This window comes from Tachysurus vachellii, chromosome 5 (assembly GCF_030014155.1).
Source record: "Tachysurus vachellii isolate PV-2020 chromosome 5, HZAU_Pvac_v1, whole genome shotgun sequence".
NCBI classification, from domain to species: domain Eukaryota; kingdom Metazoa; phylum Chordata; class Actinopteri; order Siluriformes; family Bagridae; genus Tachysurus; species Tachysurus vachellii.
The window spans coordinates 27717504-27739375 of NC_083464.1; the positions used below are offsets into that span (position 1 = coordinate 27717504).

At 37.3% G+C, this 21872-nt stretch overlaps 2 protein-coding genes across 8 annotated transcripts in view; both read right to left on the reverse strand.

The window, feature by feature from the left end:
• si:ch211-285f17.1 (sickle tail protein) overlaps positions 1 to 21872 on the reverse strand; it is a 63298-nt gene that overhangs the window by 27309 nt on the left and 14117 nt on the right. For 5 of the 7 annotated variants that reach the window (XR_009648477.1, XR_009648478.1, XM_060870929.1 and 2 more), the window contains exons 2-5: positions 17469 to 17673; positions 12798 to 12996; positions 10703 to 10796; positions 54 to 730 (exon numbers count right to left, since the gene is read on the reverse strand). Coding sequence is in view for 5 of the 7 variants with exons in the window: in XM_060870929.1 (XP_060726912.1) it covers positions 54 to 730; positions 10703 to 10796; positions 12798 to 12996; positions 17469 to 17571 (1073 nt within the window). In the remaining 2 variants the exon portion in view is untranslated. Of the gene's footprint in view, positions 1 to 53; positions 731 to 10702; positions 10797 to 12797; positions 12997 to 15786; positions 15826 to 17468; positions 17674 to 21872 lie in introns of those variants that run through there. The other 2 variants (XM_060870931.1, XM_060870930.1) reach the window with 2 other exon arrangements.
• The window catches only part of LOC132846282 (sickle tail protein homolog), a 35181-nt gene continuing 31675 nt past the window's right edge, over positions 18367 to 21872 (reverse strand). The window contains exon 3 of the mRNA XM_060870933.1: positions 18367 to 18549. Coding sequence (XP_060726916.1) covers positions 18373 to 18549 — 177 coding nt within the window. The 3' untranslated portion in view covers positions 18367 to 18372. The remainder of the gene's footprint in view (positions 18550 to 21872) is intronic.

Sequence of the window (21872 nt, forward strand, 5' to 3'; positions counted from 1 at the left end):
TTTAGATATCTGGGCAGGTCCCTGCCCTTGTTTTCTACCCCAAGGGCACTTACCGTGTCTTAGGTTCACCAGGCGGCACAAGAGGACCATGAACCTGAAGATCAGGGGTCACGGGAGATCCCACTGTATTCCTGCCTTTATCTACAGCAATAGGCCCTTCCTTTCTAAATGATTGTCTGACAGGTGATGATCTTTCAAGTCCCAAAGTGCCTTGACATTGGCTGGCCTGGATGTCAATTACCCTCATCTCACCCACTCTGTGCGGCGACGAGGGAGGCGTCTTCCAGCTTTTCTGTCGAAACAGGGAGTGATGCTCTGTTGACTCCATAGTCATTCCAGAAATGCCATAAGAACGGACAGAAGTACGATGGTACCCTTGGTCCATTGTTTCTAAGGGTGGAGTATGATGATGTAACAGAAACGTATCACTGTAGATTCCCTCTCCCCCCCTCCCAGTGCCTTTGACAGAGACATCTTCATCTGGCTTGACATCACGCCGTTCAAGGATGGCACTGGGGCATGGTGAAGGTGAGTGGGAAGTCGTGGCCATTGGGTGGCCTGCTCTTTCACGAGGCATAGTAGCTCCTCCCCCTGATGTGCGGGGGCCAAAGGGAATACGTGAAGGCAAAGCAGTCACCGGTTGAGGAGTTGGAGGAAGAGATGGGCTGTTTGATGTCTGCCGTATCAAAGGAGGAGCATCTCGACCTGTGTACATCACCTCTCTGTGCATCTGAGGGGAGAAAGAAGATAATTGTTCAATAATTAAATGATTCAATGAACTTTGCAGTAGTGGGAGGTTCCCCAGGGCCACATCCGGCCATTTGGATGTCCCTGTTTGGCCTGCATAAAGTCAATCTGAAATTAGAAATCAAATGTAAATAATTGTATTGCTTTTAGTCTGAAGGCGACGTTTTTTTTTTAAATTTTTAAATTAAAAAAACGATTGCATTTGCATTGCGTTTAAAACAAAGCAGTGTTTAACCTGTAATTCTGTTTTAGCTGTATTAGTGTGAACTAGTGCCAGCAATGTAAATAAAATAGATACAACATTTTGAACATTTCTGAAAACATCCTGTCTGTTATTAGTCAAACTGTACTTGAGTACATGTTATAGCACCGGGCTGCACAGTCCACTAAAACATCATATTTTTGGGTAGTTAGTGTTTATTTGCTACTACTTGTTAGTAACTACTCTGTAGTTAGAGAAATAAACCTAGAAATGGTTTACTTCCTGATGTCTCTGCATTTTATTCTCTTGTAAGAAAAAATATTTGAACATTTTCAGCCTTACACAAATGAACTTTATGATGACAGACCATCATAATTATATCTTTCAGTTTTATTTTACAGTGTGAGAATGTACAGCATTCTACAAGAGAGATGACCAGGAGAACATCAGCATTTTCTTCAGGGTGAGTCTTGGCTGGAAATCTGGCTAGAGCATGTGCAGTTCATCTTGGACTAGCACTAATCCTCACCTACCCCAAACAACTGAGGCACATGTTCGAGGCCTTTCAGAGGCTGCTTCTTGGAACTGGAGGTATGCAAGTTTTCACCCAAACTACAATCATTAAAAAACAAACTTGTGTTAGATTTTGGTAGACAAATCCATTCTTGCAATGTTTTGGTGAAAATGCATTACATTCATTGATTGTGGTTTTAAAATTGTTCTACAGCTATTAGCAATTAACTGGTTTTTTATGTGATGCAATACACAAGTTTTGTCAGGTTTTAGTCCATAATGTGTCTATTCCCACAAAAGAAAAAGTGTGTTTATGCACAAGATCTGAAGATGTAAAACACTGTTAAAACTTATCCATGTCAGGGGGAAAAGGTTTAAAACTGCTGTAAATTTTAGATAGATTGTTTTACAAATGGTGTTTACCATTTTGTTATCAGTGGAACATGGTATAAAATCATGTTTAATGTTTAACTGTTACAAGCCGTGATTTTGTGGACTGTCTATTCAGTCTGTACATGTCTGAGTGCAGGTTTGATCCCAGGCCAGAGTTTCCGACCTGCCCTAGCCTGTCCCGATCCTGCCCCCACCTCCATGACCTCATCACTGATCAGCTATATAAAGAGGAAGCAAAAGAAGGTCGAGGGTGTTAGAAGTGGTGTTTTTATAGCAGTGTTGTTGATATAAGATAATGATTGCTGTGTTTCTGATTCTGAGCTTGGTTTTCCCTTCGAATTGTTGGTGTGTTTCACACTTTGTATATACATATATATTTATCACTGTAAATATTGCTCACTGGTTCACTGGCAGTAGGGTCGTGGCTGCCCTTTTTTCTTTGGGAGTGGGTTCCTTTTTCCCCTGTGTGTTTTGGTAGTTAGTATTTGTATTTTTCTTTTCTTTGCTTTCAGGTAAGAAGAGTTACTTAACTATTAGTAACTACTAACTTAATGGTGGGGTCTCCCTTGTTTGAAAGCCAATGTTGACATTTGAAATCACCAAAACAAACACGCCCCTAACCCAAATGGGTCCCACCCCTGTATTGATAGCTCCGCCCACACATACATACGCAACCCAGGCAACTAATGGAAAGAAATGTGTCTTTATCATAGCTGAAGTGAAGAACAATACGATTGCAGATAAACAAACAAGCAAAAATGACACACAAGCATAATCATGTAAAGGACAAAGGCATATATTAGTTCTGTGTAACAAAACAAAACCAACGTTACTCACCTATCGAGAAGGAAAAAAGCGCCTCGGCGTCTTAAGTAAAGTTGGTCACATATTCACAGATTGGAGTTTCCTGAGTCAATAACTCCTGAGCTAAACACTGTTACTACACAAAACACGGTTGTAGCTGCGTCTCTACATTACTACGATAGAAAAGAGGTGTTATTTGTGTAGTAACAGTGTTTAGCTCAGCAGTTATTGACTCAGGAAACTCCAATCTGTGAATATGCGCCAACTTCCCGGTCCTTCAGTTCTCTCCAGCGCTGGAAAGCTGATCCTATATTAACACGTCCTACTTCTTGCCTTGTCGTAAGCTTTTATTCGCTTTCTTTGTTTTTGTCCTCCATGTCAATGTTAAAACCGCTTTCTGCTAATGTCACACATGCGCACTGAACACTCTCTCTGCCCATATTAACAAGACACGCCCCTTTCTGCTCATTGGCTACACGTTTGTTTTGATCTTTGTTTTGTTTGTCATCCCGACTCAGTTTTCTGAAGCATTTCTCAAACAATGGAGACCCTACCTTTAACTATAACTATTTATTGTTATGGCTTTCTGCCCTCCTGAAGAGATGCTGTTGTACAGGTGTTTGTATATATATTATTTATTCCCTTTCTGAAAATATACCAACACCTTTTTTCTAGAAATTGCTTGTGTGTCTTTTTTGGTCCCTGCCAAATTATAAAGGTATCATGTCACTGAATCCCGAGCTATACTATGAGCAGCTCAACCCGAGACTGTTGAGGTTGTAACAGAACAAGTATGCATTATGTATTTTTTTTTGTAATTTTTGTAAATAAAAATGAGTAAATTGTGGTTGAAAAGCACATTCCACTAATAATATTAAAATCATCCGGAGTCAGGCTAAATAATTTTGGAATTTTTACATGATTTATTCAAGTAGATTCTGCTTAAAAAAAATCAAGTCTTAAAAACTACTCAAAAATAATGTGTGTAATATTGTTACCTTTTTTTTTTTTTAAACTAGATATATTTAAAAATTTATTTTATTTACAGTGCACACAAACCTATGTATAAGTGGAACCTAACCCCAAAATTTACTGTTCATCATAGACACTCTGTCTAGACTTACACTTTTCTATCTTGGTAGAAATGTATTAGATTATTTGATATAAAACATTTTGAAGGCTGCAGAATATTTTTTAAACTTATCAGTGTTGCAATCCTGTCTTTGTTCTGTATACCGCATCTCCTCTACTGAAAATGTACACCGAGCAAGCATGGGAAACCGTGAATCCTCAATTATTGTTATGTGCACATTTTGACTACAAATTTTAATAATATACTAATCTAATGTAATAAGTCTATGAAAATCAACCTGTAAAGCTCTAGAACTAGTTGAAGCTTATATCTGTGAAAACAAAATCTATAATAGTATAATTCAGACCGGTTTCACTCACTTTTCTTTCTAAAATCTTTGAACGCACTGTTTACAACCAATCATAACTACCTCTTCCTGAAACACTTAAAACAATCAGGGAAAAAAAGTGCTAGTGTATATTTAAAAAAAACCTGAACATAGTTTTAAGTTGATGGTATCCTAAGTCTATAACCCAGTAAACCAGTTTCAATGTATTTATCGATAGAAACTTCATAGCACTGTTGTACGTCACTCTGGTAAGGACGTCTGTGCCAAATGCCATTTGAACTCTGCAAATGATCCAAAACGAAGCTGTGTAACTTTTAAACCTTCTGAAGTTCTCCTGTACCATCCCTGCTTGCTGTGCTCTACGCACTGTGCTCTGCACTATGCTCCCTCAGATCCTCTAGCACCGTCAGACAGGTCTCATCATCTCTCAGGGTAAGGAAAGTATGCAAAAAGACTCTGGCAATGATGTGGTGGAATGAACTTCCGCTACATGTCCAAACAGCTGTGTCACTACAAGTCTGCAAACAACATGTAAAGACAGACCTCTTCCTGTAATACCTAAACTAGCACTTGTATAAAAAAATCTTACTGCATTACCTCTCAACAGAGTTTTAGTCTGGTGCTATTTGACCTAGTGAACAAGTATCAATGCATTAATCAATATAGACACATGTAAGTCACTCTGGATAAGGGCAACACACAAATGCTGTCAATGTAATTTAACCAGGTATAAGACCAACACCAGAACATGCACATTATGTAGCAGCAATGACTTGATGCATTGAAGGATTATTTCAATGGCATAACTGAAAATACATAAATATACATTTATTTCACAATCAGATCAGCAATTAGAATGTTCTACTTCACTTCAAGAGACCAAACAAATTTCACCAATTTCCCCATTAAAAAAAATAAACTTACTAGAAACCTTACCTCCATTTTTAATCAAACAGATAACACCAGAAGTCAATCAACCAAACCAAACCTCTTCTGAAAATAATACATGTTCCCCTAGGCACTGGTTATGTACCTAAATCATTTAAACAAGTTATCAACACCCTAATGAAAAAACCTGACCTCGACCCATCAGCTGTCCAACCATAGGCTCTTTATTGCCAAGATCCTAGAATAGGTTGTAGCCCAGAAGTTATGCTCAGATCTACATGGGAATAAAATTCATGAAAGTTTCAGTCAGGATTTGGCTTCATTATAAACCAGAAACAGCTCTGGTTAAAATGGTAAATGACCAGTTCTCAGAGTACTGTCCTCTTATTATTTTTCTTGATAGATTTGGTAATCCTGGCATTAAGGATACATCATTTGGCTCAGGTCGTTTTTGACTGAACATTATAAACTTGTAGCTAAAAATGGTGTCTTCTCTATGCATATATTTAGTGTTTCACATGGGGCCATCCTTAAAAATATTTTGGTTTGCAGTAATAGTAAAAAAAAAGGTAGGTAGGTCTATATTTTTTTTTTCAAGTTTCAATGTAAAAAAAAAAAGTACAATTTTGGTGACGGTGATTATGTAGGTATGAATTTAAACAAAATAGCATATTGTGACGTCACTGACTGGGTCTTCAACCCGTGCCTTCGGGCGCATCATTGCTAACCTCATTTTGATGCAGGCTATATAGACCACAAACAAATTTGTTTGAATGGTGACCGTGAACATTTTGTTAGCCATCATTACCAAGCGTGAACACACGTTGACTGACAGTGAATGAGAGGATGAGACAAAGCGAACGCACAGGCCATAGTGTGACAGCCGTTAACCAATAGTGTAAACATAGATGACGTCACGGGTTTTTATTTAAAAGAAAGGACGTAGCCTTCGTTTGTATGTAGGCCTAGGCAATTTATATATTTACAATACTTACTAAAATATAATTAATTTTATAATTAATTTGTATTGGTTGTTTGAAGAGTTAAAAAAAATGGTCGGTCTTCGTGCAAATTTACAACCGGCAAGTCGGTCGGACTTAAAGCAAAAAAAAAAAAATAATAATAATTGAGTCGGCCCTAAATTGACAGGGTCGGTCGGGTTACAGCAAACAAGAATATTTTTAAGGAAAATCTGGCAAAAATCTTTTCTGGCATTAAATAAGATGTATTGGTGTTTGTACCATATTTAGTTTAATACTATAATAAGACGCATACACACTGAATTCAAGTCACTTTGATTAACACCTTTAAGAATTCCATACAAGAAATATAAATAGCAGTCTATAAAATAATGGGTTTGGTCACACAATCTTCATTGGACTGGAACAATATGATTACTGTATTTACTCTATTGTATTCACTGTATTAGTACATTAGTAATTAATACTAATTAATACTAATTATTAGTAATTGATACTAATTAGTACATGACTTTTTTCTGGTAAATGATGGCCCATTTACTATGACATTATATATATATATATATATATATATATACACATATACACACACACACACACAAAGTCATGCACTGGTTTGAATGTATATTTCACATCTTTATATTTCACATCTGTTGAACGTTGTTAAGCACCAAACAAAGACAAAAGCATAAACAAACCAAAATTCCTTTTGACCTGTAGCTTATTTATGGCATTCTTTGAAAGGTCAGAGAGTCAATCTTTCTTTGTGATGCTTTCTTTTCTAACAATCAAGGTTTTATTTCAGAGTTGAGTCAGATGTGAAACCAGAACCACACCCAACACAGGTGGCTCCGGTCACTTTAGTTCAGAAATGTTCAGAGCAAAGTTAACGTGACTTAAGTAAATATCCAAATTGATTTGATGTTTTGATGTGTTGCTCTGAAGACTTTTTTCGCCAAATCTATAGGATTTTTACCTCAAAATGGAATAGAATGGAAAGTTACTTTTAGTCTGTTAATAATAATAGTTATATTATTATTATTATTATTATTATTATTATTATTATTACTATTATTATATCTACTAATGACATGTTTATTTTGAAATAGATTATGATATATAACTAATCTTTTTTTAATGGAAATGTAATGGATCACTGAGATATTCAATACAGAGTATTGAAGAGGCTAAACTATATTACACACCTACTTTAGTGTGTTATTATAATAACCTTAAAGGTCGAAGGCTCAGTAGGGATCTGGATCTCTGTGACATTTCTTTGTGGCAATGTCTTGAATAAGTAAAAAGTAAAGTTGGCCAGGATTGAAGTAACTAGTCACATAAATATGTCTCCGGGAATAAGGGTAACAATATCGCCTGAGAAAAAAATGGGTGTGTGCTCCTAATCTGTCAAATAAGGTAATACAATAAGGCACAAACACACACATACATGCATACACACACACACACACCAGACAATAAACCATGTAGAATCTGCCATATACTGCATAAACATGGGGAAAAAAAAAATTGTTAAAATCAACTAAAATCAACCATATTTTCTCTCTCTCTCTCTCCCTCTCTCTCTCTCTCTCACACACACATACACATACATACTTATTACAAATACATGAGACAATAAATTTGGATTTCATCTTAATTTTAATAATCTTAAAAACTCTTTCTATATTTGTTTTCCTTCTCTGTAGATCTGCTATATTACTATGATGCTACTGCAATTATATTCTCATAATACACAGACAAATACAGCATGTCTGTACAAGTGTCTGGCTGAATCTGATGTTTATTTTGCTTGTGCTTATTAAACCTGTGTTAACATATCTGATTTGACTGGGGGTGAGGTGTGTGTGTGTGTGTGTGTGTGTGTGGGGGGGGGGGGGGGTGTTTTCCAGCAAGCATACACAGACCACAAGTGTACACTTTTACAGTCTATAGAGTGTGCAGTCAGCGTGTCCATGTTAATGCTGGGTCAACAGTTTATCCTAGCACAATGTGGCTCAATCACATTTTACACACTTTTATAGAGAATAATAAGCTTACAGAAAAACTATACAAGAATATCACCAACTAATTTATTATATTCATCTTAATGAATAAATGTATCAAACAAATAAACTTTAGTACATACATTATATGGCCAGAATTATGTGGACACATGATTGTGATGGTCTTTCCCAAACTGTTTTGCTAACATGAGATTTGCTAGAAGTATGGAACTAAACTTTGTATGAATTCCACTGTGCTGTAATGTATACGTGGTGATGATAAAGGCTTCTATGGCAAATTTCATCATTTGCTTTGTAACCTTTTAAATAATTTTAAAAAGTGATCCAGATCATAAATGCAGGATATATTGTAATTCAGGCATACAATATATTGTAATTGAGTTACCAACAATATAACTAAAGCCTATTGTAAAATAAGGGTATTGGCTAAATGTGTTAAATGTAATTTATTGCATTTAGTAATTTATAATAATGTTTTTAAAACGACTGTCATATTAAGTCTTTGTGTGAGTTGGATTATAAAGTTTACATATTGGGAAATAAATTATAAACGCATTAATAATAAATGTCTGCAAAATAGTGGGATAATGCAAATCTATTCTTTTTCATATTTATATTCATTACTGTGAACTGATCCCTCAGACAATGTGCTCATGAAGTTTCCTTTTTCAGGGTCGTGTGAAGCGTGTATCATGTGATGTCAAAGACAACACAAATTTTATATTAAAAAAACAATCATTTCTTTCACTGCATGAAGCTGGGCATCACACCTGATTCCAAAGGAGGGCTTAAGTCACCTGGAATATGAAGAGTGAGCACTTTGGGTATGTTAAGTGAATCTGAGATGGAAGCAGCTGTGAGAAAAGAATCGTCATTGACTTAACAGCACAATGAGGTGCAGAATTTGGAAGAGCTAAGTACAGTTGATTCACTACAGACACTGGCTATTGTCTGTCAGTACTACAATCAACTGAGTTTAAAGTTAAATTGTTGGAACATGCCAAATGCGCAACCTGCTCGTGTAGCCCAATACCACACTTGCAGTTGTGTCTAAAAATCATCAGCTTAAGCAGAATGAGTCAGAAAAGGACCTACTGAAAGCACTGCACAACAGTGACTCATAAATATTTGTTCACCTTAGTCTTTAGTTCACTTTTGGGTTGGAGAAATGACAACAGCGGTTGTTTGGAGTTACACAGGATATAGTCCCATAGGACAAGCCCAGAACATATAAATGGTGTATTAGATTAGGGTGTGGCCACCAGGGCATAATACACTGAAACTACAGCGGCATCTCTCCATTGTATCTGAAAGTTTTCGTTGAAGTGAGGCATGAGACCCACAGCAACTGGCTTTACTGACTCAAGTGCAATCACTAATACAGGAACAGGCAATGCAGACAGTATATGGCATAGACAGTACATTTGACTGCATTATTTTCAATAAAATATTCTGATGCATGTAGAGAGCCTCCTATTCTGGATCCAAGAGGATTTAAACCTTATATATCTGTCATTCTATCCAATGGCAAGTATCAATATCAAGTGTAATGCAAGCAGTGCAAAAACTGTGGAGGCCATAGATCCACATACTCATATCATAAATACAGTATTCAGATTATTACCGCTAGCTATTAGCTTTCCCTTTGGTTTGGTATCCTGGGTATTCAGAAAGGGTGTGCAAGTCATCAAGGATTAAACAAAGGGGTCAGTTTATAAGTAGGTAGCTCAGCAAATGTGGAATACATACAGAAGATACAGAAGATGTATCTAGTATACATCAGACTTAATTTACTTCTCATATACCTCTTAGACAAGCCACTATGTATCACCTGTATGTAAATTGTTCTTAATTTCACTTGTATGTAAATTGATTCTGCAAAGAATTTCACTCACCAAGGCACATGTGCTGTGGTGATGTGACAATAAAAGTGACTTGACTTGACTACAAGTCAAGTAAGAGTACAAAATAAATACCTAAATAAAAAAATTCTAACTTCATTTCCTATGAAGTTCATCTTTTCATTTGATTCTAATGTCTAATGATAAAGGAGATCCCACAGTTTTGAATCAAGCTAATGGACAGTTGTCCAAGTGTATTCTGCTGTTTCTCTAACTCTTAACAATACTGTATCATGCTATTTGTAATATGTTTATGATCACTTTAAAGAGAATCCAAGTTCAAACATACAAGAATTCACCATCATCATTAAACCTGCACTAATATCCTAAAGTTGAATTGCTAGAAAAAGGGCCAGTGTTGGCCAGAAAGCCCTAAACTAATCACACACAATTAAATGTTTGTTCCAGAATCCGTTAAAACCATAATGAGTTCTCTGTATGTGTTAAATGCTAATTATTTCTAATTAAAAGTCAAATTGAACATTTTACAAAGCTGTTGACAGTTATTCAACTAAACATTAGTTAAACCACAACAAATTCAACAATTATTTAGCGGTTTGAGCATGCATTGTGATGAAATTAAAATAAACCTCAATAACCTGTTCATGTAAAAATGTCATGTTCATGATAAACCTCTGAACGATTAGCATGGAACTGCCTCAATTAGGACAGAACTTTACCAATTGTGCATTATTATCATGACAGATTTTAGTTAATAAAAGCAGAATTAATTGGACTTTTGAACCCCACAGCAGATGGACGTGAACCACCTCTGAGCCACCCTTTGTTTTCTGATGAAGTTAATATGATCGACGCTAGCACTCACCCTAGCATCTCCGTTGATGGGTCGAGCTGCATGGCTGAAGGCATGTGCTGGGTCCTTGTGGTAAACCTTCAGGCACGACTGATCTGTGATGCTCCTGTAGAAGGAGAGATCCAAACGGTTCATTAATGCCCCCCAAACATCACCATCTGACCATGGCCTAGTGTGCTGATAATAACATGGGATCCTGATTCAGCTATTGCATGGTGGATAAGGCATGAGAGCAGATCAGTGCAAGAAAGAGGAGAGAGAGATACGACAAGAGGAGAGATGAAGATCCATCAATCACAGAGAAGAAATAGTAAACTCTTAATCAAGGGTGGTCTTCCAGTGTGTGTGTGTATTTGTGTTGATATGGTAGGTTCTAGTTATGTGACCATAATACAGTGTAAACTGTGCTGATAAAAAAAGACATGCAGGAGCATTGCAAAATTCAGCTCACATCACTGTGGGTTTCCTCGATAAAGCTTGAGGTTTTAGCTAGCTCATTAAAATGTAAAAATACATATGTACCTTTATCAAAAAAGAAAATTCATGTTCTTATTTCCTGTCTGTTGAGATATTTAAGTGCAGCACCAGCAACCCTTTCAAAGTGTGAACCCAAAATTAATCACTGACATCATGATTTGATGATTCTGTGTTTGATATCAGTCTATACTGTTATCAAAGAAGATGACATGAAATAACAACACAACACTGCAAATATTACATTATGTAATAGTGTCTTGACACCATGCTACTCTATACCTTAGAAAAGACATTGTTTAGAAAGGTAGACAGACTAGAAAGTCTTGTTGGAGTTAATGGATCACCTATTTCCTTGCTCAGGATTTATCTGAATGACGCATATACAGTGGTGTGAAAAAGTGTCCGAATTTTTTTTTTTTTCTTTTTCACGTTTGTCACACTTTAATGTTTCAGATCATCAAACAAATTTAAATATTAGTCAAAGATAACAAGTAAACACAACATGCAGTTTTTAAATTACTTTCAAATTTTTTAAATTTCTCTCTTATTTGTTCCTGGATTTCTTTCTATCAGTATGATGTGTAGCTTTTGAGGATGGTTTGGTCTACTTCACTTTGTCAGTCAGGTCTTATTTAAGTGATTACTTGATTGTGAACAGATGTGACAGTAATCTGGCCTGTGTGTGGCTAGAGAAATTGAACTCAGGTGTGATAAACCACAGTTATGTTTTAACAGTGGGGGCAAACACTTTCATACAGGGCCATGTATGTTTGGATTTTGTTTTCCCTTAATAATAAAAACTGCATGTTGGGTTTACTTTTGCTATTTTTGAATAATATTTATATTTGTTTGATGATCTGAAACATTAAAGTGTGACAAACGTTCAAAAAAATAAAAAATCAGGAAGGGGCAAACACTTTCACACCACTGTATATATGTAAAAAGTAACGTGACTTCCATACGCATGCAATATGTTTCAGCAAAACCACATGACTTGTACATTCCTCATTATTATTAAGCTGGTGTTTAAGACTTGAGTTACTTCCTCCTACTTAATTTTGACAAGACAAAAGTAGTCTATGAGGACCAAAGGCATGTGAAAGTAAGCTTTCTGATTATGTAGTAACTTTGGATGGATGTTTAGTTTCATTATGTGTGGCACTGACAAACATTGGAGTGAATCATCTCATAAAAATGACAAACAAGCCCCAGTTAGTCCAAAATGTAGAGGCCATTACTTACTAGAACACAATACCTATATGTTTAACTCACCCTAAACATACTTCCAGGGATGTGTTTCACCAACAGCAGAATGATACTAATGGATTAAAAAGCTGTTTAAAATAGTTTTACCCCATTGTAATGTTCATGGGCAAATTCTAGTTTACAATTATGAGCCAAAAGGGGACATGGCGGATTAGTGGTAAACATGTTTGAATTGAACTTCCAAGATTTGATTCCTTCCTCCGTTTAGTGTGAGGAGAGTTTGCATGTTCTCACGGAGCTTCAGGGGTTTCCTCCACTAGTCATGTAAGGCATGTGTAGTAGGCTGATTGGCATCTCTAATGTTATCATGATGTTATAGAATTAATGATTAAATGATAACAAGCGTAACACAAACACTGCATACCTGACATCACTCAGCTCATAGTACATGTTTCTCATGTCATCTTTAACGTAGATGGCTGTGCTGGGAGACTCAAGCATTTTCATGCTGAGCTGCTGTGGGAAAGCGCTGACAAACAAAGCTTGCACCGTGCCTACAGTTGTGATCTCATTGGGCATCCGGATTTGCTTTGTCTCATCACCATGCTGCAGGTACAGAACACCTGAAAGAGGAAGAGTGATTAGAGAGAGAGAGAGAGAGAGAGAGATAGAGAGAGAGGCCATATTCAGTTTAACAGCAAGTCAATTACAGTTGATGGTACACTACAGATGCAATAACAAATTCCCAAAAAGTGAATGGTTCAGCAGTTTGTGGCCACAGACAATTACTCTCTCCCCTTATCCTTCTTGATTCATCTCTAGGTTTGTAGGGTTTTGTAACTACTTGTAGAATGAGGCAGTAGGTTGCACAGGAAGTCTAGCTCCTCCTCAATGCCACATCCATATGTGCCTTCGCAAGGAGGTTTGGTGTGTCGCTTTGGCGTTTCAAGAGCACATGGAGAAAATATAGGAAGATGGACCATTACACGAGGAGATCTGGACAGGGCTGTAAAATGGTAAATACCCAGCAGCAGGACCGGTATCTGCTAATTTGTGTGTGTAGGACCAGGTGAAGTACTGCTAGAGCCTTACAGAAGGCCTGGTGTGCATGTTTCTGAACAAACTGTCAGAAACATACTCCATAAAGATGGCATAATGGGCCCGATGATATCCTCTAGTGGGACCTGTGCTCACAGCCCAGCACCATGTAGATTGATTGCCATTTGCAAGAGATGACCAGAATTGGTGCCCCGTTCTCTTCACGGACGAGAGCAGTTTCACACTGAGGACGTGACAGACTTGAAAAAGTCTGGAGATGCCATGGGAAATGTTATACTGCCTGTAACACCATCCTGCATGACCGGTTTGGCGATACATACATACATACATACATACATACATACATACATACATACATACATACATACATACATACATACGTACGTACATATACACACACACACACAAAGCACTTTATCATAAAGTGCTTTGAGTGACTGGTCCCGGCACACCTAAAGAGCTGCCTTCCACCAACAATGCACCCACATCAGTTTGCCTGCCCAAGCAGTAAGAGCACAGAGAATGCAGTCTCCTTAGCACTGCACTCTGTGCTCACAAATCTGGACAATAATAACACATATGCACGAATGCTGTTTGTGGACTTTAGCTCAGCATTTAATACCGTCTTCCTGTCCAAGTTAATCATCAAACTTGGGGATCTAGGCATCAACACCTCCCTCTGTCACTGGATCATGGACTTTCTGACCAACAGAGCCGAAAATGTCAGGTCAGGACACATCCACTCTGTCAACCTCATCCTTAACACAGGTGTACCACAGGGCTGTGTGCTGAGCCCATTCCTATAATCCCTCTTCACTCAAACCTGCAGGCCTGTGCCTGGACCTAATTCCATAATCAAGTTTGCTGATGACACCATAGTGATTAGCCTCATCACCAACAATGATGAGACCACCTACAGGGAAGACGTACAACATCTGGCCGCATAGTGTGCCACAACAACCTGCTCCTTAACACCAGAAAAACAAAAAAAGTTGCTCATCATGGACTTCAGGAGGGAGAGGAGGAACTACACACACCCCCTCAACTTGAACGTGTCTCCAGCTTCAAGTTCCTGGGGATCCACTTCTCCGAGGACCTGTCATGGACCACCAACAACTATAGCCTGGACAAGAAAGCCCACCAGCACCTGTTCTTTTTGAGGGCACTAAAGAGACATCACTTGTTTCAGCCATCCTGGTGAACCTTTATCGCTGTGCGATTGAGAGCATCCTGACCAACTTTGTCAGTCTGGTATAGGAACTGCACAACCGAGAGGCACTGAAAACCGCCCATCGCATCACAGGAACCTTTCTTCCAAAGCCTTGCTCAGTCGTGGCCGGCCCGAGACTCAAACCCACAACCTTAGGGTTAGGAGTCAGACAGGAGTCTAACCATTAGGCCACGACTTCCAGTATTAAAAGGTCTTGCTTCTTCAAGGAAAGAACACTAATATATTTGATTTTTTTCCACTAGTCCCACAACTGATGCTGCATTCCTCCTGCCACGGATGCACCTTCTTGTACTTTACACAAGCTAATGTGAAGCATAAAAATGCTTTCACTGAACAGCCTTCTCAATGAATAATCTAAAAGTTTTGACTTAAACTAGCATTAATAAAAAAAAAAAAAAAAAAAAAAGATTGTGCTCTTCTAAATTAGAAAGGTTTAGTCTGACCTAGTAAACTAGCATTGATGTATTCATCTGAGACTTCAAAGCACATTTGTATTTGGCTCTTGATAAGGGTGTCTACCAAATGCCATAAATCTAAACGTAGAAAGCTTAGAATATTTCTCTCAAAAAACATTCTGAATTGAATTAAAGGACACAGATGGACAGAGAAGGATCTATTCAGCTTTAGACTGTAGGCTGCAGCTTCAGTGTGTCTCGATAAATGAGAAACAAATGTTCAGCCCTGGATCCCATCACAGACAGATCAAAAACACAGCTGTAAAGAATTAGAACAGAAAGATGCTGTAAAAATGGCCTACAGCCCAGAAACCGAACAAACCTTTTCTACAGAGCAACTAAATAAAACTTTATAACAATATTATTACAAATATGGAAAAATCCATGTGTCTATAGTTTCTGACCAAGTTTTTTCCTCAGAAAGTAAACATTTATTTAATGTAGTTTAAAAAGTTAAATCATTCAGAAGATAGCAGTAAAGATCATTCAGAGTCAGATCATTCAGAGAACAGGCCAAGCTGCCAAACAGTCCAGAATTAGAGCAGAAAGAAGAGAGAAATTTTTTACTAATCTAAAGCGTGTTAAAGCCACGCAACTAAACAATGGCAGCATTTCTGTAGTGGATAAATATTTCATCTTCAAAGAATAGAGTAAAAAAGGACACTTACTGTCGCAGAAAAAAACACTTTCTGTCTCTCTGTTTAAAGCTCTGTGATCTCACTCTATTTCCCCACAATGTTCCTTCACAAGCTTTATTTAGAGAAGAGATCTCTATCCCCACGTCCCTCCCTTTCTCTCTCTCACTGACTCTTTCCAGCTGTTTTTCATTTAAACCAACCAATCAGTGCTTTAGGCCAAATGGAGTCTTCTATTTCAAAGAGTGTATTGCGTGCATGTGTGTGTGTGTGGACATATGTAGGAGTGTTTTGAACACTGTTGATTAAAAGACCTAAAAGCAGGTCTGAAAGAAGGTGATGTTTTTGTGCACATCAAGACATTAGTGAGGAAATGTGTGTGTGTTTGTGTAAGTGCCTACCCACAAGCTAGCGCTATCCTGTAATATGTGCATAAGTAGCAGCTTAGATCCTACTGTCTGGATGGAAAATAACAAATCTGCATTTACCCATATGACTTGCTTATACTCTTGTGGACACACAAAATCATTTTATCAGCAACAGAGAGCATTTGTGGCCAAAATAATCTACTGTATAGTTTAAACAGTCATTAAACACTAATTCAAAGTCTGCATTTAAGCTGCAATTTCATTGTGAATGAATGAATAGATATGCCTCTATATGCCTTTCAATAAATAAATGCAGTGACTTTTTTTTTTGTATTTTTAATAATAGACATTGTCACAGTCACATTATAAAATAGTCTCTCTTGTTGAAACATGTCACAATTTGTTTGACTTTGTATGTGTGTATGTATTTGATCTTCATTTAAACAATATTTGTTAATATAGTAATATAATAAAATAAGTAATATAAGTGAATAAAAAATGAAACCAAAGAAAGCTCTTTTTTTAAATAATCTGTAAAATGTAATTTTAAAAAAATCTATTTTCTTGTGAGGAAAAAGTAAGGACACCCTCATGTTAATTTGTATTTAAAATGGACAACATTACCTACATGTGTATCACATCAGGTCTTATTTAAACCTCAGACATTTAGTTTGGTTGCTCTTAATTGATGAAGTGAGAGTTATCACCATGGTGAGATCCAAAGAGCTCTCTGAGGCCTTCAGAAAGAAGATTGTTGATTCTTATGAGTCTGGTAAGGTATATAAAATGATCTCAAAAGAATTTGCACAGTCCAAGAATCATTTACAAGTGGAGAACATTTAAAACAACTGCCAATATGGCCAGGTCGGTACATCGAAGCAAATTCACCCCAAGAGCAAGATGCTTAAAAAAGTCTCAAAAGCCTCAAAAGCCCTAAAATATCATCACAGGACCTACAACAATCTCATGCTACAGCTGATGACAAAGTGCATTAATCTACAATCAGAAAGAGACTGAACAACATATTAACTTAATTATCATGGTGTGCAAGGAGGAAAACTAAGAAAAACATGAAGACAAGACTGAAGTTTGTGAAAGAAAACAGAGACAAAGGCCAAGACTTCTGGAATAATGTGCTTTGGACAGATGAGTCTAAAACTGAATTTATTTAGACACCATAACAGAGGCATGTTTTGTTGTTGTTATTTACAAGCAATTACATCACTTTCATCTAAAACAAGATCAGAAATTGACATGACATTTCTAATAAAAAACTTAATATTTGTATAATAATAGTGTGTGTGTGTGTGTGTGTGTGTGTGTGTGTGTGTGTGTGTGTGTGTGTACCTAGTGAGCGGTCCCTGGTCTTGTTAGCAGAACGCACCACAGGGAGGCTGGCCCGTGAACGGGAGCCACGAGTGAAGGCAACAGGCAAGTCACACTCTGACATGGCCTCTAAAGTGTCCAGTGACAGCGGCAAGCCAAGATCTGGCTGATCACTGAATGCTGGAGTTAGAGTGGAGCACACCACACCTGTCCTGGTACACCGGTTCTGGAAGCAACAATGGAGAAAGAAATAATGCAGTTTAACATTAATAAATGTTCAAATAGAGCCAGTGCCATATCACTTCAGTAGTCCAAATCACCAACAGGTTTATCAACCCAAATTATATACACTAAATTATTTCCAACATCACTTGGTGTAAAAATGCACAGGTTTCATAACAAATACGCATGAATACGTACTGTTGCATAGATACCACTTACAGTTGCATAAAATAACAGTCATCAACATAGAGGCAAAACACAAGCATCCAAACAGCAGTCCTCATAATCACTGCAGCATCCAAACACACAGCATAGAAAAGGTTAAACACAACCAAAAACAGTCCTTACTTACAAATCAGTTCATCTTTAACCTATTTATGCATTTACAAGATTAATCATGTGGCCTGTAAATGGCCTACAAGATCATCTTTAGATTTAAGCTGATCATATATTTATAATACTTAGACACCTTGATTTAAGCCCAATAGATCAGGTTATTTGACAGATGTATTGCTCATTTGGTATTTTTCTGTTTTATACATTGGTATGTGTGAAATAAAACAATGTCTGCAAACTCACCCAAAGTTAGATGTTTTTACCAAATTAAAAAAACAATTTTGTAACTAAATGGAAAAAACTGTTTTTGGTCATGAACTCAGGTAATCATACCATGAATTAGGCAATACACAGGCATTGGTTTCTTTCATATCATGGGTTGGGGCAGATACTGTACACACACCCACACATGCCTCCATACACAAACACTTGCTTTACTGCTCTGGCAGTTACTGACTCTTGGTTGATGGAGTGACTCAATTTTTAGCAGATATCTCTGAATGTTAAGTTCACACTGCAGCGAAGACAACATCCCCTGCAAACACTAGACACAGAGAGAGAGAGAAAGTGAAAAAAAAAAAGAAGTGGGGGGGAATGATTTATTGAAAAAGCCATAAACATAAGACAGAATTCTAATTCTGGAGAAAAACAAGCAAAAGCTTCATTCATAGAAAATGCACTTATGAGTCCAGTCATTCAGCTATAACTCTCTTAAACACTTCACAAAGAGGTTTCTAATTACAGAGTTATGACTTATACTAGTAACAGATTTTAAAGACCTCCATGAGCTAATTTTATAGCTATTTCTCTTAAATAACTCAAATTAACAATTTTTCTCAAATTAATGTAAGATATACTGCAAGAACATTAAGAGCCAAAAGGGAATTACACATTGGCACATTAGACATGCAGGTTCACCACAGTGACCTTGTTTCCCACGCAAAGGCTAGAAAAAAATGTGTCTCCTTTTCCAATGGCCAAATATTTTGGCTAGTTTAAGGACTTTTATAACCTGCCTTTTATAACCTGCCATTTGAAGGCATTTTGTTATGGCTATTCCATGCTAGAACAGTGTTTTACAAAATAACCAAGACACTTTAACAAAAAAAGAGAACAGCAATGACTGTTGTAACCTTCAGAAACTACAGTCAGCAATTAGTAGGAAGTGTACAGGCCCTTGCTTTGAATGACTTCAGCACATCTGCGGCCACAAGAGATCACTAGTCTCTCACACTGCTCTGGTATGATTTTGGTCCACTCTTCTTCCAGTCTCTTCCACAGTTTGGTGACTATAGCGGGGTTCCTTGGCTTTTCCAGAGGTTTTCTACTGGGTTTAGATCAGGACTCTAGGCTGGCCATTTCATTATTTCAGCTTTAAGGAACTGCTCTAGGTGTTTTGCTGTGTGACAGGGGACATTGTTGTGCATGAAATTGTGCAATTGTGTTGTGCATTGTTGTGCATGACATTATTATGTTTCCTCTTTGTCATAGCTGCTGTATTGTTAAATTTGTTTGAGGTTATGTTGTTAGACTCCAATAATATACTGTATATCCCTGAGTTGGTGCTGAGCTCAATATCACTCTAATGCATTAAAGAAAGGATCAAGACAACATATCAAAGCTGATGATAATTGATTGTTTAAAAAAAAAATCTCAATCTCAATTAACCACCCAATTACAAAACCGATGCTGTTTTCAAGACTTTCAGGCAACTTACACAGAGGAGTAAAAATTACTAAAAAATAAAAATTAAAAAATGTTTTGATGAAATTGGATTCATGTAGCATCCACGGTCATCCACGAAAGACGAATGCAAGAGAGGACAGGATAATGTGGAGATCTCAACAGGCAATCGGTTCAACACTGCAGCTGGGATTGATCGCCAGTTCAGTGCTGAACAGAGTAAGGATGGATCTGTCTCATCATACAGTGTCTCAATGTTTAAGAGAATTTAGACTGAAAGCCCACTCTGCAGTGACCAAACCTCTCATTAGCAGAAAGAATCAATCAAAAATCTGGGCTAAACGTTGCTGAGGAACATGTTTTGTGGACAGAGGGGAACTGATCCAAAGTTCACTTTAGTGATGAAAGCAAGTTTAATTTATTTAGGTCTGATGGAAAACATTATGTTCGACATCAAACTGTGGAAAGACCGAACCCAACGTGTGTAAAGGAGTCAGTGAAAGGTGGAAGGGGAGGTATTATGGTTTGGGGATGTTTTCTGCAGCAGAACTACGCCACTTATACAGCTACATGGCTATTTTCATGCACAACAATGATCCCTGTCACACAGCAAAACACCTAGAGCAGTTCCTTAAAGCTGAAATAATGAAATGGCCAGCCTAGAGTCCTGATCTAAACCCAGTAGAAAACCTCTGGAAAAGCCAAGGAACCCCGCTATAGTCACCAAACTGTGGAAGAGACTGGAAGAAGAGTGGACCAAAATCATACCAGAGCAGTGTGAGAGACTAGTGATCTCTTGTGGCCGCAGATGTGCTGAAGTCATTCAAAGCAAGGGCCTGTACACTTCCTACTAATTGCTGACTGTAGTTTCTGAAGGTTACAACAGTCATTGCTGTTCTCTTTTTTTGTTAAAGTGTCTTGGTTATTTTGTAAAACACTGTTCTAGCATGGAATAGCCATAACAAAATGCCTTCAAATGTTGAGCCATGAAGATTACATTATTCCTGAAAAAATCAAGTGTTCATAAATTTTGATCTCCACAGCACAACAGAACACTATAGAGACAAAAATCAACAATTGGAGGAAAATATGGCATAACAGTGAAGATACTTAGAACATCCCAATAACCTCCTAAAGTTTCTCTAAAACTGAAGAGAAACCCAGGACAAGACTGGTCAGTGGCAGCACGAATTGCAGTGATTTCTGGCAAGTACTGTTTGCTCACTACATGTCACTCCCAAATTCTTCAGATGTCTGGACTATTTATCACCTTTGGGAAAACCTGAAGAGGTGGAACAGAGTTTGAATAGATTTTCTGTTGCTCTAGCACATAAATTGACAAATTGCTTTGTACCCAATAACAAACATGTACTTACGGATCTAACGTTCCTCACGTGAACACCAAAAAAAAAAAAAAATAAAAAATAAAAAATACAGTGCTCATGCCTCCATGATAAAGAAGTGTCAGTATCACTGTTTGAGGATTTAGTTCAGATGACCCTTGGTCTTATCCTACTTACCGTAGCCTATAGTCTACTGTGGCAAGTATATTTAAAATGTATATACATTTTATGTTTATATATACACACAACTAATCTTGGGCATATGCACTATAAATGAAATACATCTTGCTTATATTTATGAGGTAAATATATAGCATTTTTTTAATATAATCATTTTTTTGCATGCTATGTAGAGAATAAAGTAAAACCAGACCTTTAGACTATATAATACCAGGCATTTTATGCTATACTTATTTTCTTACAGAGGATGACTCATATCTTTGTGTGTGCTAATTTTGTTGCTGAATGCAAACAGCAAAGTAATCATGTTTTGTCTTTGACCAAAAATTTATAAAACGTCAGAGATCACAGCTAGACCATATTCATATTTTTTATCCCAGTCTCGTCTTACTGTGGAGTTGGAACACTTCTTTTAAGTCTTAGTTTGCTTCACATACAGAGACAGATCTTGATGTGCTCAGTGATTGCTTCTGATTCCCCAAACTCCAGTAATGAGCTTGTCAGCGTCTGATTATAACTAGACATGGAAGCAGTCTGACATACTGAAGGAACACAGATCAGTAGCAGAGTCCATAACCTGACAAGCTACAGCAAGTTAGTCCAATTACCCCAAAAACACAGCTTTTGCCCCTGTGTATACTTTAATGGCATGCCATAGTTT